Genomic DNA, 14,571 nt, shown 5'->3' with positions numbered 1-14,571 from the left:
TTTACATTTCTAAAAAGAACCCCATGAAGCACGAACATATGCTTGAACGCATTAAAAAAAAAAGATAACTGAGACAAGATGGCAAATGTGAGTTTTAAGGCTGTTTGTCTCTGGCCAGAGCCTTATGAGCTTTAATTACTGTTGTGCAAAGCCAAGTAACTAACTCCAGGTACTAAAAAAAGAAGACAACAATAATCAAATGGCTATTAACTTGTGGGTTAATATCCCATCATAATCCTGAAAATGCATGCGCTGAATTGTTTGCTGTAGTCACAATCAAAGTAGCTAATTGACAAGGTAAGCAGAAAATGAAAGATTACGTGAAAATGAAGTTATGCTCTTTCCCCCTTCTATGAGTAGATCAGCAAAACAGTAGTAAAGTAATATTAGTAAACATTTTCTTTCTTTGTCTTCTCCATGAATAATACTTCTTAATGCAGAACATCTGAGCACTTGGCTTTATACAGCACCAGCGTTAGCAGGTTTAGAAACTGCCCTTTAAAAGTACAGAATCACCAAATAAAGGGAAACTCATGACTGTTTTCAGGGTGGCATTGTGCTTGGAATTATATAATTTGGGCATGATCCAAGTTAAGATAAACACAAGGCGTTTTGGGTGGATTGTTCTCCTTATTTGTCTCCAGCTGGAATAGAGATCACAATGAAAAATACCAGAAGAGGTCTAGTTGCTTCTGTTTAATAAGGGATCTCTTTTTTTCAGTTGCAAGAAATTATAAAGAAACTTGTCTTAAGAAAGTTGTGTGGTATCACTGCATGCCATTTAAGAGCAGTAAAATCAATAACAACGGCTAGAAGATTTTTGGATTTGTTGCTGGTGATTCTTCTGGATGATACGTTTTGCGGCTGAATATTTGTGCTGCTGTTTTACTGGATCTATTCCATGGATTTAAAAAAACACAAATGTTATTATGATGTATTTTTTGGTACTTCTTTTCTGATTTTATATTATGCCTCATGTTTTTCAAGTTTTGTAAGTCGACTAGAGACTCTTTAAGTGTCTAGACAATGGGTGGTATTCAACTAAGTTTTACTCAAAGCAGGCCCACTGAAATTAATGAACATGACTAAGTTAGGCCCCTTAATTTCAGTGCATCTACAATGAGTTATACTTAGTGGAATACCATTCAATTGGTGTTTCCCTTTAGCCTTCTCTTTGTCTGATTGGCTAGATCTTCTTTTCTAAATGTCAGTCATGACTACGACTTCATTCATGGGCTAAACACACTGAAAGGCGGGAATAGGCTAGCTTTTCACAAAACAAATGAGGATAATTGCGCCTCATGGCTTGGATTCTTCAAATGCTATAAACTTACTTATAAAAAAATATGAGACAGGGTTATGGCTGCACCAACACTAAGGCTATGTCTGTACCAGCTGCATGTACGAGTATTTTACAAGACACTTTCTGGAATTAATCTTGTTGAACATAACTGTAATGGTAATTCGTTACAATTATGCAAATAAGATGCCAAGAACAAACAATCTTCAACCACATAAGAAAGTAAAAGCCGTAACTCAAAAGCCAGCAGTGTAAAATAAATTGTTCCAGGTAGGCTTTTACCAATTGTAAGGAGGAGATACCAGGTAACTACTGCAAAGAAATAAGACAAAAAAATAAGGAAAGTAGCAATTACATGAGAATGAGTCGTCCATCACAATTCCTTTCAGCAAAAATATTTCATTGCATGGCCAGTTATTCAATTTCATTTAAATTAGCCAGGGTGAATAGGAATCACTCTGAAGAATAAGTATTTTATTCAAGAGAATTCCACCCCATCCCACCCTCCGAAGCTTCAAGAATATTCAGAACAGCTTGCCATCCTCAATTACAATAAGTGATGCCTACCCACAGTTGAACGTGTGATGTATTGTATTATGGTCTGTGTAGCAATATAGGCCCAAAGCAGCTCTAAACATCCTGCTCTTCAAATTATGGCCCAGATCTAAAGAACTATACTGCTACTTGTGAGTTCAATGAAGATTTGAATTTCTGTTTATTACGCCAAATCAAACCAATGACCTATCTAGCTCAGAACTGTCTACACATGGATTGGCAGTGCCTTTTCAGAATTTCCAGTAGGAGACATTCTCAGTCCTACCTCAAGACACCATAGCTGGGAGAAGAAAATGAGAAGAAGAAAAACAATCAGCCTACAGAATAACATTTTTTTTGTTGGGGAGATGAGCAGCAACAAGAGGCACACGGATCAAATTTTGATGAGTTCATACCAGCTTTAAGCTGTGTTATCTCCATCTATTCCTTGGTCACCGGCATTTATGATAGCTGGACCACAGGAATTAAAGTGCTGTCAAGGAACTACACTGGTAAGTAGATGGCAACTCCTGCTCTGTGAATAAATAAAGAAACCTAGTTAGTTAGGCATCCTGTTCTGGGAATATTTGCAGTACAGCAATATTCAGAAGCATTTTTGGCAGCTTCTCCCAAACCACAGGAATTTGCCAGCACTGATTAAAAAAATAAAGATATTGAAACAACCAGATATCCTTATCCCCTAGGAGTCATAACGGCCAGGCATTCTCACATGGGACAGGTCCAATGAGAAATTCTCTAGAGATTAACAGAAGCAGAAACATCCTTATCAGAATCCCAGCTAGCCAGGGTAACCACAGCTTACTGAAAGTCCAGTTGGCATCTACAGGAAATAAATTGGGCAACAATTCATACAAAACACCAGGTACAAGGTGAGGCAAAGCAATTTCTATTGTTTCTAGAAGAGGTCTATCTGTGTTCTTAGTGTTTAATTTGTGGTGGGTCCAGAATAATTGTTGAGTCAACTCAAGAGGTTTGAAATATACAAATGAGAGAAATAATTGGCATGAAGACTCAACTTCAATATATATGATGATGAATTCAGACAGTGGGAAGAGCCAGAAGGACCCCAACAAACTCATGGAAAGAAACCCACCAACATCAACAAAGCTATTTATCAACGTATTATTTTTCAATTGCCCTTGTTCTCAGTGCATAGCTTCCACTCGCCCACCCTACAGTAATAATAGCATCAATAACTACACAGGAGAGCGGCAGCAAAAGGCAAGGGTCATGAGAACACACCTGGACTCTTGCTTCAAGTCACCTGCACTCACACACCCCAACACCCCAATAACACTCTTAAGGATCTGACTGAAAATCTTAAAGTCTCACCTGACTGACACAAAAAGGAATAGACAAAGCACTGATTCCCCATTCTGCTACACGCACATTGTTTTTAAGGTCTTTGGACTGCAAATTCTGGTCAAGAAACTCAGCACGAAAGCCATGATTTCTTCTCAACTGTAATTACACTCACGTGAAGAACTAAATATTTAATTTAATTTTGAAATGACCATCAGAGCAAAAAAAAGAAAGAAAGAAAGAAAGAAAGAAAAATAAATAAAAAAGAAAAAGAAAATGAAAGCTGCCAATTAAGAATTTCACAAATCCAAAATTGACACTGTTTGAAAATAATAATAATAATAATAATTTCATGATTTATACCCCACCCATCTGGCTGGGTATTCTAAAAACAGAATAAAACTTCAAACATTAAAAACTTCCCTAAACAGGGAAGTTCCCTTTCGATTTATGTGATCAAGAATATCTTTTTTTCTCAAAATTGATTGTTCTTAATTGTTAGGTCAACAGATCTCATGCACATGGATATGCATTCCAAAGGGTGAAGTCAATGGGACTTACTTCTGAGTAAGCATCTATAAGGTGGCCACTGGCATTGAGGAGGGGTAATATAATTTATTTATTTATTTATCTATCTTATGAAATAGTTTGTATCCCACTTAACCCCGAAAACAGAGTACAGGCCGATCTAAAACAATAGTATATAACCACAATGAAACAATCTTAAAACCAATGAAAAGATAAATCACAGTATGCAGCATTGACAACAATTCTCTCTAGTGTTAATGCCCCTTCCTGCTCATAAAATGCACCTGACCCAGGGCACTGGGCTCAGTGGGCAGGTTTAAAACTCTCTTCCCACTCCAGCACTGTTCTTTATTATTATGATTATGATTATTTGCTCCTGCTGCCAGAATCAGTGGAGTCTTGGCAGTGGTGGGGAGAAAACATCTGCGGGGCAAAGGGAATGAACTAATGGTATATACTGATAGTCATTCAGTGCTAAATAACTCCAATCCCAGTCTCATGTTTTTCTTCTCTTATGATCAAGTGCCTGGGAAGTAATGAAGTTGTTCAAGAGGACTTTGTAAGACTCTCAACTTATACAAATGGAAAACTTCCACATACTTCCAATGGTTTTGAATCAACACTGCTGGAATATAAATGAATAGTTACAGACCAATAGCAAAATACCCACACTGCATGCCTATGCAGACACACTTCCAAAGTTACCACATCATATACAAGGCACCATTTCATTCTAAATCTACGCAAAGCAGCCATGCTGCATTATGCAAAATTCACCTGTATTACTAAGGGCAACAAATAGCAAAGAAATGACCACAATAGTTTTGATGCAAGGGCTAACGAAGGTGACATATAGTTAGCCACATCAATGGGCTATTTGACTCTCTTATCTCTCTTGAGTCTCAATTCACACTTCCACCAAAGTTTCAGTGGCAAAATACATATGAATAAAAGCTCTTTAGGAGCTATGGGATCTGGGAATACCAGATGATGACATGTTCACGGTTGAGAAATGCCTTCCTCTGTGTGCACATGGCAATCAGTGTCTATTTTGCTATTTTGAATAAAGAGCAGGATGTATGAAAGGAATGCCTGCAGGTTAGGGCCAGCTTTACCAACATTATTATTTGCTCTTTTATCTAAGGCTACATGCTCCTATGTCTATCATGTAGCCTCTGGGCACTCTACACGATCACCCCATGCCCACAGGCAACGAGAACGACATCATGGAAAGCTCTGTCATCACAAACTTTGTGTCTGGCCCATGTTGGACAGAGCTCAAGGACTTTCTGGAAGATGTCACAAGGCAAAGGCTCTTCCACTATACAGTGGTACCTTGGGTACATATGCTTCAGGTTACATACACTTCAGGTTACAGACTCCGCTAACCCAGAAATAGTACCTCGGGTTAAGAACTTTGCTTCAGGATGAGAACAGAAATCATGCTCCGGTGGCGAAGCGGTGGCAGAAGGCCCCATTAGCTAAAGTGGTGCTTCAGGTTAAGAACAGTTTCAGGTTAAGAACAGACCTCCGGAACGAATGAAGTACTTAACCCGAGGTATCAAGGTATCACTGTACTGGATGCACCCTGTCCCTGTTGCTGTGGCAAAAACCCATCAATAGAATTGAAGGAATTTAGCATTTGAAAGTGTGGAAAAATACAATGTAAAAAAGAGCAGGAGATGAAGAAACCTATCTAAGGCTGTGTCCACATCAGACATTTTACTCAAGATAATGGGCTGAGAACCAGCATCCTTGTCCTAAATGCTTATCAGACATATGGCCAAACCAGATGCAGTGTTAAATCAGAGAGTGCCTGGGAGGGAAGTTTCCATTGCCAGCAATTGGAAACTTGCTCCCTGCCTCTAGTAGCAACTTTGGGACTGTAGGGAGGGTAAATGGTAAAAACTTTTATATCGCATGCTGTAGCTGGGAATTCTTGTTGTGGGAAGTGATTCAGAAATTCAATAAACTTAAGCCTATAAACCTAATATTGATTTATCTTCATTAGTGGTGATAGAGAATGTGAAATAGGCACATATACCGTATTTTTTGCACCATAACACTCACTTTTTTCCTCCTAAAAAGTAAGGGGAAATGTCTGTGCGTGTTATGGAGGGAATGCCTACGGGTGGCATGCCTACGGATTTTCCTCCTCTAAAAACTATGTGCGTGTTATGGTCGGGTGCGTGTTATAGAGCGAAAAATACGGTATATTTAACATCAAGCCTAGCTAGGCTCTGGGCTACTGGAAATTGTTTGACTCACTAAAATGGGCATCCGTGATCCTCCTGGAGATAAAAGATCCCAGATCTTATTTAGCCATTGATGTGAGTGAAGAGTAATCCAGCAAAGATTTATCCCTTACTACTAAAGACCCTCTTTTCGTTTAAATATATATTTTAATTATTAAAAAGTGAAATTATATTTTGCAGATCCTAGGGAACACGCAAAATTGCACATACTCAAACCCACCCCCTGGAACTGCCAAACTTACTATCTGAAGTCAGCGCACCAAATGGGTCTTATCTCTACCCCCCCAAAAAGCAAGACAGAGAGCTTTTAAGCTCCCCAACTTGCTTTCAGGGCTCTTATGAGATCTTGAGGTCTCACGAGAGCCTCCCAGAGTCCCGTAAGCAAGTCTGAGAGCTTAAAAGCTCTTTCTGCACTGGGAAAACCCCGAGCAAAAAGAGCTTTTAAGCTATCTTCCTTCCATTTTGCTAGGTTTTACTACTTATTGTTTTTAACAATTGCCTTAACCACCATGAGGACCACGGTCGAAAGGCAGAGTTAAATAAATTTATGTAGAGACACACATTTTTACAGTGTCAAGAAGCAATACCAATGTACTTCAATTCCCAAATAGCTAAGCAACAAATCAATTCCTGGTAAATTCAGCTTGACTCATTGTAAATAATTAAACACAGAGCCAATAAGCTCTTAATAAGCAACATAGATAGACAAATATATTAGATTTATATTCTGCCTGTCTTTTGCAGACCTCAAGGCAACACATGCAAGTTTCTGATGCAGTTCCTTATCTAGATAGTGACTGGATCCTGCTAAACTCCAGCAAGACAACTGCATCACATGCATCCAGACCTTAACCTGGATCACAGTGTTTCAGTATGATAAGATGACACTATTCTCTTGGGTCAAGTGAAATAAAACCTGCAAAAACATTATAAAGCAATTGCACTAGCACAGGCAGAAGTGTTCAGCTAATTTCTCCTTGACTCACCAGGGGCTCTGCCATGATGATGCGGATCTTGCGCTCAGCCTGGGTGGTAAAGTTAACAAATAAGCTTTTCAGGACATATTCCCCAGGTTTACTGTCTGGATCGACATTGATAGGCAGCATGGTTGGAGGTCCCTTTTCCCTTTGTGTGCCAGAAACAGATGGGACGGGTGGCTTGATGTATCCGTTACCCACTGGAGAAGCTGAAAAGTAAAGAAATATATCTTTAATAAGACTTAATTATAAAATGTTGTCCCTTCCCTTATTATTATTATTATTATTATTATTATTATTATTATTAATTTATTTATATCCCGCCCTCCCCGGGCTCAGGGCGGCTAACACCAATAAAATCACAGTAAAAACATAATAGGGGGGAAAGAGAAAAGGGAAAAAAACCCAATTTAAAATACAATTTAAAATGCAGCCTCATTTTAAAATAGCTGATAAATCAAGACCATAAGGGGAGGGAAACACAAGGGTCAGACTGAGTCCAAACCAAAGGCCAGGCAGAACACCCAAGGAGCCTGGGCTATTTAGTGTTGAACCTTTTGGAAAAACACCAGCGCTGTTTATGGGAAACTTCACTAGTGAACAGGGAAACAACATCAGACATACCAACCTGGGCGTAAGCCCCACAGAATTCAGTAGGGCTTACCAAGCGTAAATGTGCACACCATTGGGGTGGAAATACGTAACTAAAGTTGACATAACAAGTTGTTCAGCTGTACTGGAAGGACAGTATAAGAACCTTTTAAAGAAGTGACTTCCTTGTCAAGCGGGCTTACATAATGCTTTTTTTATTTGCAGCGATCTATAGCGCTGCACTAGCAAGGCTGCCCATGGTACACCAGGCCCATCAGAAGATGATGTGCCTGATATACATAGAAGGGATACTTCCATAGATAATACCAGGAAGCACAGAGAAGCAAACCAGGGGAATTTGCATTGTTAGAACACACACACACACACACACACAAGCCCTAAAAAGAAGGTACAGATACTGCTGCAGAAGTCCAGAAAACCTTGCACTGGGCCTAGATACACCCTTGCATTTGGGGGTAGGGTGATTCTCTTCCTCCCTCTGATTCCCCAGTATGCAATCTAAGCAGAAAATACATTGGTACATTGGACGCAGAAGTCTCATAACAGTGCCCCTGTTTTCTCTTTCACAGGGCTGATACTGAAATATGTTTACTGGATTTTGAAAGCAGCTGACGTTAATCAGGAGTTGATTGGGTTAGGTTCCTAAATTCTTTCCCTGAACCAAATGCAAACTGCACTGGAGAATTTTTTTCTCTTGCTCTCATACATAGAAATTGTTCTATTGTTTATGCAGTAGACAAAAGGTAATTTAATCTCTCATGCCAGACAGAAAGCCCATGACCCTTTATCTGATGTCACATTTAATTTCCTAATATCAAGCAAGGTTCTGATTTACCTTTTTAACTTTCATATTCCTAAACCAGCTGATATAATTTGACCTACTTTTTCCCCCTCTTGCCATTTGAGACCAGTGCAATATCTAACATCAATTAAAGATGAAACATTTATGGCTGATACTTCTCCAAATATAGTTAGAAGGGGGAACACAAACTATCTCACACTAGTGGCAAAAATAATTGCTCTTCAAAACTGAAAGGCAAAACATGACATGCACACACCCTGCAAATGTGAGAATGGGTAGGTGTCTCAAAAATACCAAGTCTATGTTAGGGGTTGCTTATACTAAGAGAGTATCCCATATGTTTTTCAACATCAAACAGGACATTAGTTCTCTTACTAAAGAAAGAAAGAAAGAAAGAAAGAAAGAAAGAAAGAAAGAAAGAAAGAAAGCACCATTGACTTAAAGGATGTACATCAGTATTAAATGTTCACATCTGGGGGAAAAGAAAGAAGTTCTCTTATTGCACAGAGTTTTTATTTATATGGATGAGTATAGCAGAAGGATAAACAGGCCAGTTGGAACTTAATGACCCTAGAATCAAACCCTGTTTCCAGGAAATATTTGCACACACAGAGAGCACCTCAGACTAAGCAAACTGAGGAAACTATGGAAACATAAAGCCAACATGTCCACCTATCTCAAAAAGTTAAAGACAAATCAAGCAGATCTCTCTCATGTAGACATATTCCTATGTTTCCAACACTATATGAAGCAACCTACGATATCATGTGGATGTGACAGTTGTGACAGAACTACTATATTATCAACAACCACAACTGCTGGAGGTGGCAAAGCTATGAAATGGCAGAAAGACAGTGACAGGGCAAGGTGGAGACGGGATATAATTAGCAAGAAGAAAAATCAGAAAATTTTATAATTACGTCTAAGAAATTTTTCAATCTCTTGTATTCACATGCTTGAATCTTACAGATTTTTTTTAAAGCCTATATATACACAATAAAGTTATGGAAACTTGTTGAAGATTCCACTGGTGTGCCACAAAAAAGCATTTTGTTCTCCTACAATTTCATTCCAAAAGGGTAGACTAAAAAAATACAAAATTTCTAGCATTACTAAATTGCAGAATATTCTCACCATTTAAATTTATTTATATCCTAGACACACATTCCTCAGATATGTTGTTTTCTATATTAATTTCTTCACCCAAACACTTGACTTAAACTATGTCACAGTGTTGTAATCTAAAAATGTTAAAAGGAGCATAAATGCCCTATTCATGGACATTACGATTACTGGGGGAAGAAACAAACAACTATAGGTTTCATTAAACTCATTTAATGTCATTTAATGTCATTTAATGTAACCATTCTAATTTAATATACTCTTGAGCCAGTGCTGCATTGTCTAGGATAATGTAAAAAAGTACAGTTGTTTATGTGCCACGCATACATTACAAAGAGAGAAAGTAGAAATTATGTCACTTCCGCAGTATTCCAGATATGTAGTAAACTAAAATTGAAGCCAAAAGCCAAACCAACAGAAAGAAAAATCACACACACACCAAACCCTTGTACCCAGTTAGTAAAGCTTTGTAAAAATACGACTAATATTTGATATATTTATATGTGGCTCGTAAAAGTTTTGAAATGCATTCAACACCAATACGACAATTCAGAATGTTGACTCATGGTGAATCTTCTTTTTACCTACCAAGTCCTTTTATTAAGCTGATCACACTGGATCTTCTCCAGCAGGCTAGTGAAATCTCCATGAGACTGGAAATACCTGAAAAGTCCCAATCCTTAGAATTCTTTTGTTTCTAAAACTGAGGGAAAAATGGCTTGCTTCATGATCCCAGTTTGGTCCTTTCACTATAAGCATGTAGGTTTTCCCCCAAATTCAAGGGAGGGCGAGTGTTGACTTTTAAGTGCTGAAGATCTGCAGCAATCGAACTGGAGCAGGTTTCCTGATCAGAACACGCTTTCCATAACCAAAGGGGCAATTTTTAGCTTCAGCGTACGACGATGACCTACAAGTTGCAGAGTGTAGGCTGCCAGTCTATATTTATCCGCAAGCACATAGTATACCGACAGATTAGCAAAATACTTCAAGCACTCCAAGAACATGAGACTTGCTTGTATAGTTCAGCATAAACAACCCTTCCATACCGGCAACATGCGTTATCACACAGGCCGAGCTGAAGGCAGCGTTTCTCTCCCGAATTCTAAGTCAGAGATAACACAGGGGCGAGCGACAAAGCCTTTGTTTTGTAACTACGGACTCTTGGCCGCAAGTAGAAAACAGTGCGAATTCCTGAGGACAAGAACTGAGACGGTGTCCTTTTCCCATGTCAAGAGAAGTGCAAACCACTCATCCTCAAGGCAAATGACACAGGGTACATTTACACGGCGCACAGCCAGGGTGGTGCAGTGGTTAGCGCCAAGTCTAGGAACTGGGTTCAAATCCTCGCTCAGCCATGAAGCTTATTAGGGTGACCTTGGGTCAGTCACTGTGTCTCAACCTAGCCTATTGCACAGGGCTGTTGTGATGAAAAAAAAATGTACGGTGTCTTTAGTTCCTTGGAGAAAAAGCTGGGATGCGAATCAAATAAATTAATAAATAATAAATAAATTAACCCCAAAGATGCCAGCTTGCTGGAGAATAAGCATCACTGGACTCTGCTGAACTTCTGTGTTAAGCATGTGTGCAATCGGACTGCACAAACATATTTAACATTAAAATCACCAATATTTCAAAAAGCATGATGATGTTATGCCACCTTCATCGAAAATTTTAAAAACTCCTGTCAGTGGAATTTTCAGTATACAGTGGTAGCTCAGGTTACAGACGCTTCATGTTACATACACTTCAGGTTACAGACTCCGCTAACCCAGAAATAGTGCTTCAGGTTAAGAACTTTGCTTCAGGGTGAGAACGGAAATCGTGCTCCGGTGGTGCGGCGGCAGCAGGAGGCCCCATTAGCTAAAGTGGTGCTTCAGGTTAAGAGCAGTTTCAGGTTAAGTACAGACCTCTGGAACGAATTAAGTACTTAACCTGAGGTACCACTGTACAAACCAATCTAAGCCTGAATGATCAAGTTAATATAAAAAAAGAACAGGGAAGGGAATGTGGGCAGGGAATCTTCAAAATGGTTAAGAGATCTCTTGTTCACATTGATTTTGCAAATGAAAAAATGAAGAATTGGCTTACACTGACAAACCCAATGCTTTCAGTGAATGGGCAAAATGTTAAAGCGGATGCAAACGAATGAGCAAGCCTCTTTGTGGAGTTTACGTATAGTGTAGCCATACTTCTTCCACTAGGCTGATGGGAGTTGCAGTCCAAAATACATGGAGGACACCAGATTGGCAAAGACTGGTCCAGATTGATGTCCTACGGAGCATTTCCCCAAAACCAGTCTCCTGCTTGAACTAGCAGGCTCAAACGTTGTTGTTTTTTTGCTGTCTTTATGGTACACCATATTGAAATGACTGTGTGGAAGGTGATTAATAAGATGATGATGATAAATGAGAGACCACCACTCGTCATTTACAGGTTCCCATTAAAACTGCTCACACATATCAATGCTCTACAGCAAACAATGACACCTTCCTCTGACAGGCTTTGGGTGGCAAGCCTGCATTTGCTTACAAACTGAAACAGCCAGTAACCAGCAAAAAGAAGCCACATAAGAGAGATACAGACCAGACTCTGCTGCAGATACAGATCTGTCCCCATTTCTAATCTGGCAACACTATCACAAGACCTAATAATCTCACCCACATCAGGGGGTTCATTCACCTGCTCATCTTTCAACGTGACACTTGACAGCATTTGCTGACACATAGGACAAACAGGTCAGTTCAATTAAAAAAGGAATATAAACCTGACATCGGAAATCGCAATAAAAAAACAACAACAGGGTGACATTTCAACCTCCCAATGTTGTTTTGTGTGCATGTATGGTGACATAAGGATCACTGTCTTCTGCATTTTATTTCCTTCTGTAGTCACTGTTTACAATTCTACTCCCCCCACAACCATTAACTCAGAATAGCACGTCACATTAAGTGGACTACAGTCCATGCCATGCAAGCTTATTCCTTAATAAATTTCTCAAGTCTTTCTTAGATTCTATTGTTTTTGCTGCAACAGACTAACACAGCTATTCCTCTGGATATTACGATTAAATGCCTGACTGGAGAATATAGAAATTGACTACAGTGGTACCTCGGGTTACAGACGCTTCAGGTTACAGATGCTTCAGGTTACAGATTCCGCTAACCTGGAAGTAGTACCTCGGGTTAAGAACTTTGCTTCAGGATGAGAACAGAAATCATGCTCCAGCGGTGTGGCGGCAGCGGGAGGCCCCATTAGCTAAAGTGGTGCCTCAGGTTAAGAGCAGTTTCAGGTTAAGAACGGACCTCTGGAACGAATTAAGTTCTTAACCAGAGGTACCACTGTATTGAAAATACATGCCAGTCATCATAGTGCAGTATACTCTAGGTTCCCCAACATAGTGCCTTCTGGGTGTTTTGGACTACAACTCCTACCAGGCAGCAAGGCCAATGATGACAAGATGATGGGAGTTGTAGTCCAACTGCACATGGAGGGCATCATGTTAGGTAAGGGTGCCTAGTGCATATGCATACAGGATACGCAAGTGTGTGTTTTTTTAAATGGCCAGGTACAGAGCCCAGATGCTGTTGGCTGAATCCACAGAAGGATTATTTTAGCTCTTGTGCTAGATTGTTAACTAAATCTAGAGATATTCTTGCACTAGTGCAAAAGGCTGTGCAAGAGACTGAAAAGAACAAGAACCTACCTATGACAGGAGAGTGAAATCTTGTGCAAGTCTTGTGCAAGCATTTGCAGAACTGTATTTGCTGCTGTTTTCCTTCCACTCATGGTCCAAACCACATCAGCTATGCAGAGCAACACTTTTTCCTGGCTTTCTTCCTCCTGGTATTCTTTATAGATGTATAACTTTGAGAAGCATATTTATCTTTAATTTATCATATTTATATTTAGCACCACAGTTCAAGAAGGACACTGACAAACTGGAACGTGTCCAGAGGAGGGCAACCAAAATGGTCAAAGGCCTGCAAACGATGCCTTATGAGGAACGGCTAAGGGAGCTGGGCATGTTTAGCCTGGAGAAGAGGAGGTTAAGGGGTGATATGATAGCCATGTTCAAATATATAAAAGGATGTCACATAGAGGAGGGAGAAAGGTTGTTTTCTGCTGCTCCAGAGAAGCAGACACGGAGCAATGGATCCAAACTACAAGAAAGAAGATTCCACCTAAACATTAGGAAGAACTTCCTGACAGTAAGAGCTGTTCGACAGTGGAATTTGCTGCCAAGGAGTGTGGTGGAGTCTCCTTCTTTGGAGGTCTTTAAGCAGAGGCTTGACAACCATATGTCAGGAGTTCTCTGATGGTGTTTCCTGCTTGGCAGGGGGTTGGACTCGATGGCCCTTGTGGTCTCTTCCAACTCTATGATTCTATGATTCTATGATCTACTTAGATATTTGTAGACTACTAGCTACCATCCTGGAACAACTAGCACAAAACCTTAATAACCCCCAACAGCAAAGATTTTGGCAACAATCCAGTGCATAGTTGAATGCACCAAACTCCCAAATCAATGAAATTTAAGCATGCCCAGCTTTCCACCTAAAGGAGTGAAATCCTGTAATCAGCTGTGACATTCTCTATAAACAAGCACCATCAGTGTATAAACATGCAGAATTCCTGACACTGCAATATAAACACTTGATATACCTTGCATAAGACCTGATCAACAGGACAATTCAATAACTCCCTCTAGCATGCAGTATCCCAAAGACCACCAACTGATAATTCACCTATCTGGGAAGGCACTTCAGGAATTGTTACGGAAATTTTTAGGTTTATTCAATAATAATTTAATATAGCTAAAAAATAACCCAAAAAGCTCCAAACTGAAGCTTATGAGACATCTGAAGTCCATGGAATATTGCCAACAATATTTAAGAACCTGGCTCTATTTTCAGTGGCAGATGATGCAACCATATATGAAGAATGCTTAAATTGATAATGCAAATGTGCTTCATATCCCAGAAAGAAAGTAGTAGTCTTCTCAGTAATAAGATACATGTAAAGTCAATCTCTATAGCTATATTCTGACAGTTTAATTTAGAGGAATATTAACTTTTCGGTAACTACATTGCTTTTGTTCTGCGGCATGGCAATGTTGTA

The 14,571-nt window shown here is 39.5% G+C and overlaps 1 protein-coding gene across 1 annotated transcript in view; it reads right to left on the bottom strand.

Annotated features, from left to right (window-relative positions):
• Positions 1-14,571, bottom strand: part of FRY (FRY microtubule binding protein) — a 151,384-nt gene that overhangs the window by 119,631 nt on the left and 17,182 nt on the right. Inside the window, exon 2 of the mRNA XM_053386021.1 lies at positions 6,927-7,126. Coding sequence (XP_053241996.1) covers positions 6,927-7,126 — 200 coding nt within the window. The remainder of the gene's footprint in view (positions 1-6,926; positions 7,127-14,571) is intronic.

Source organism: Podarcis raffonei, chromosome 4 (genome assembly GCF_027172205.1).
Source record: "Podarcis raffonei isolate rPodRaf1 chromosome 4, rPodRaf1.pri, whole genome shotgun sequence".
Taxonomy (NCBI): Eukaryota; Metazoa; Chordata; class Lepidosauria; order Squamata; family Lacertidae; genus Podarcis; species Podarcis raffonei.
Note: the sequence above shows the minus strand (reverse complement) of the source record. Positions and strands in the feature narration are given on the sequence as shown.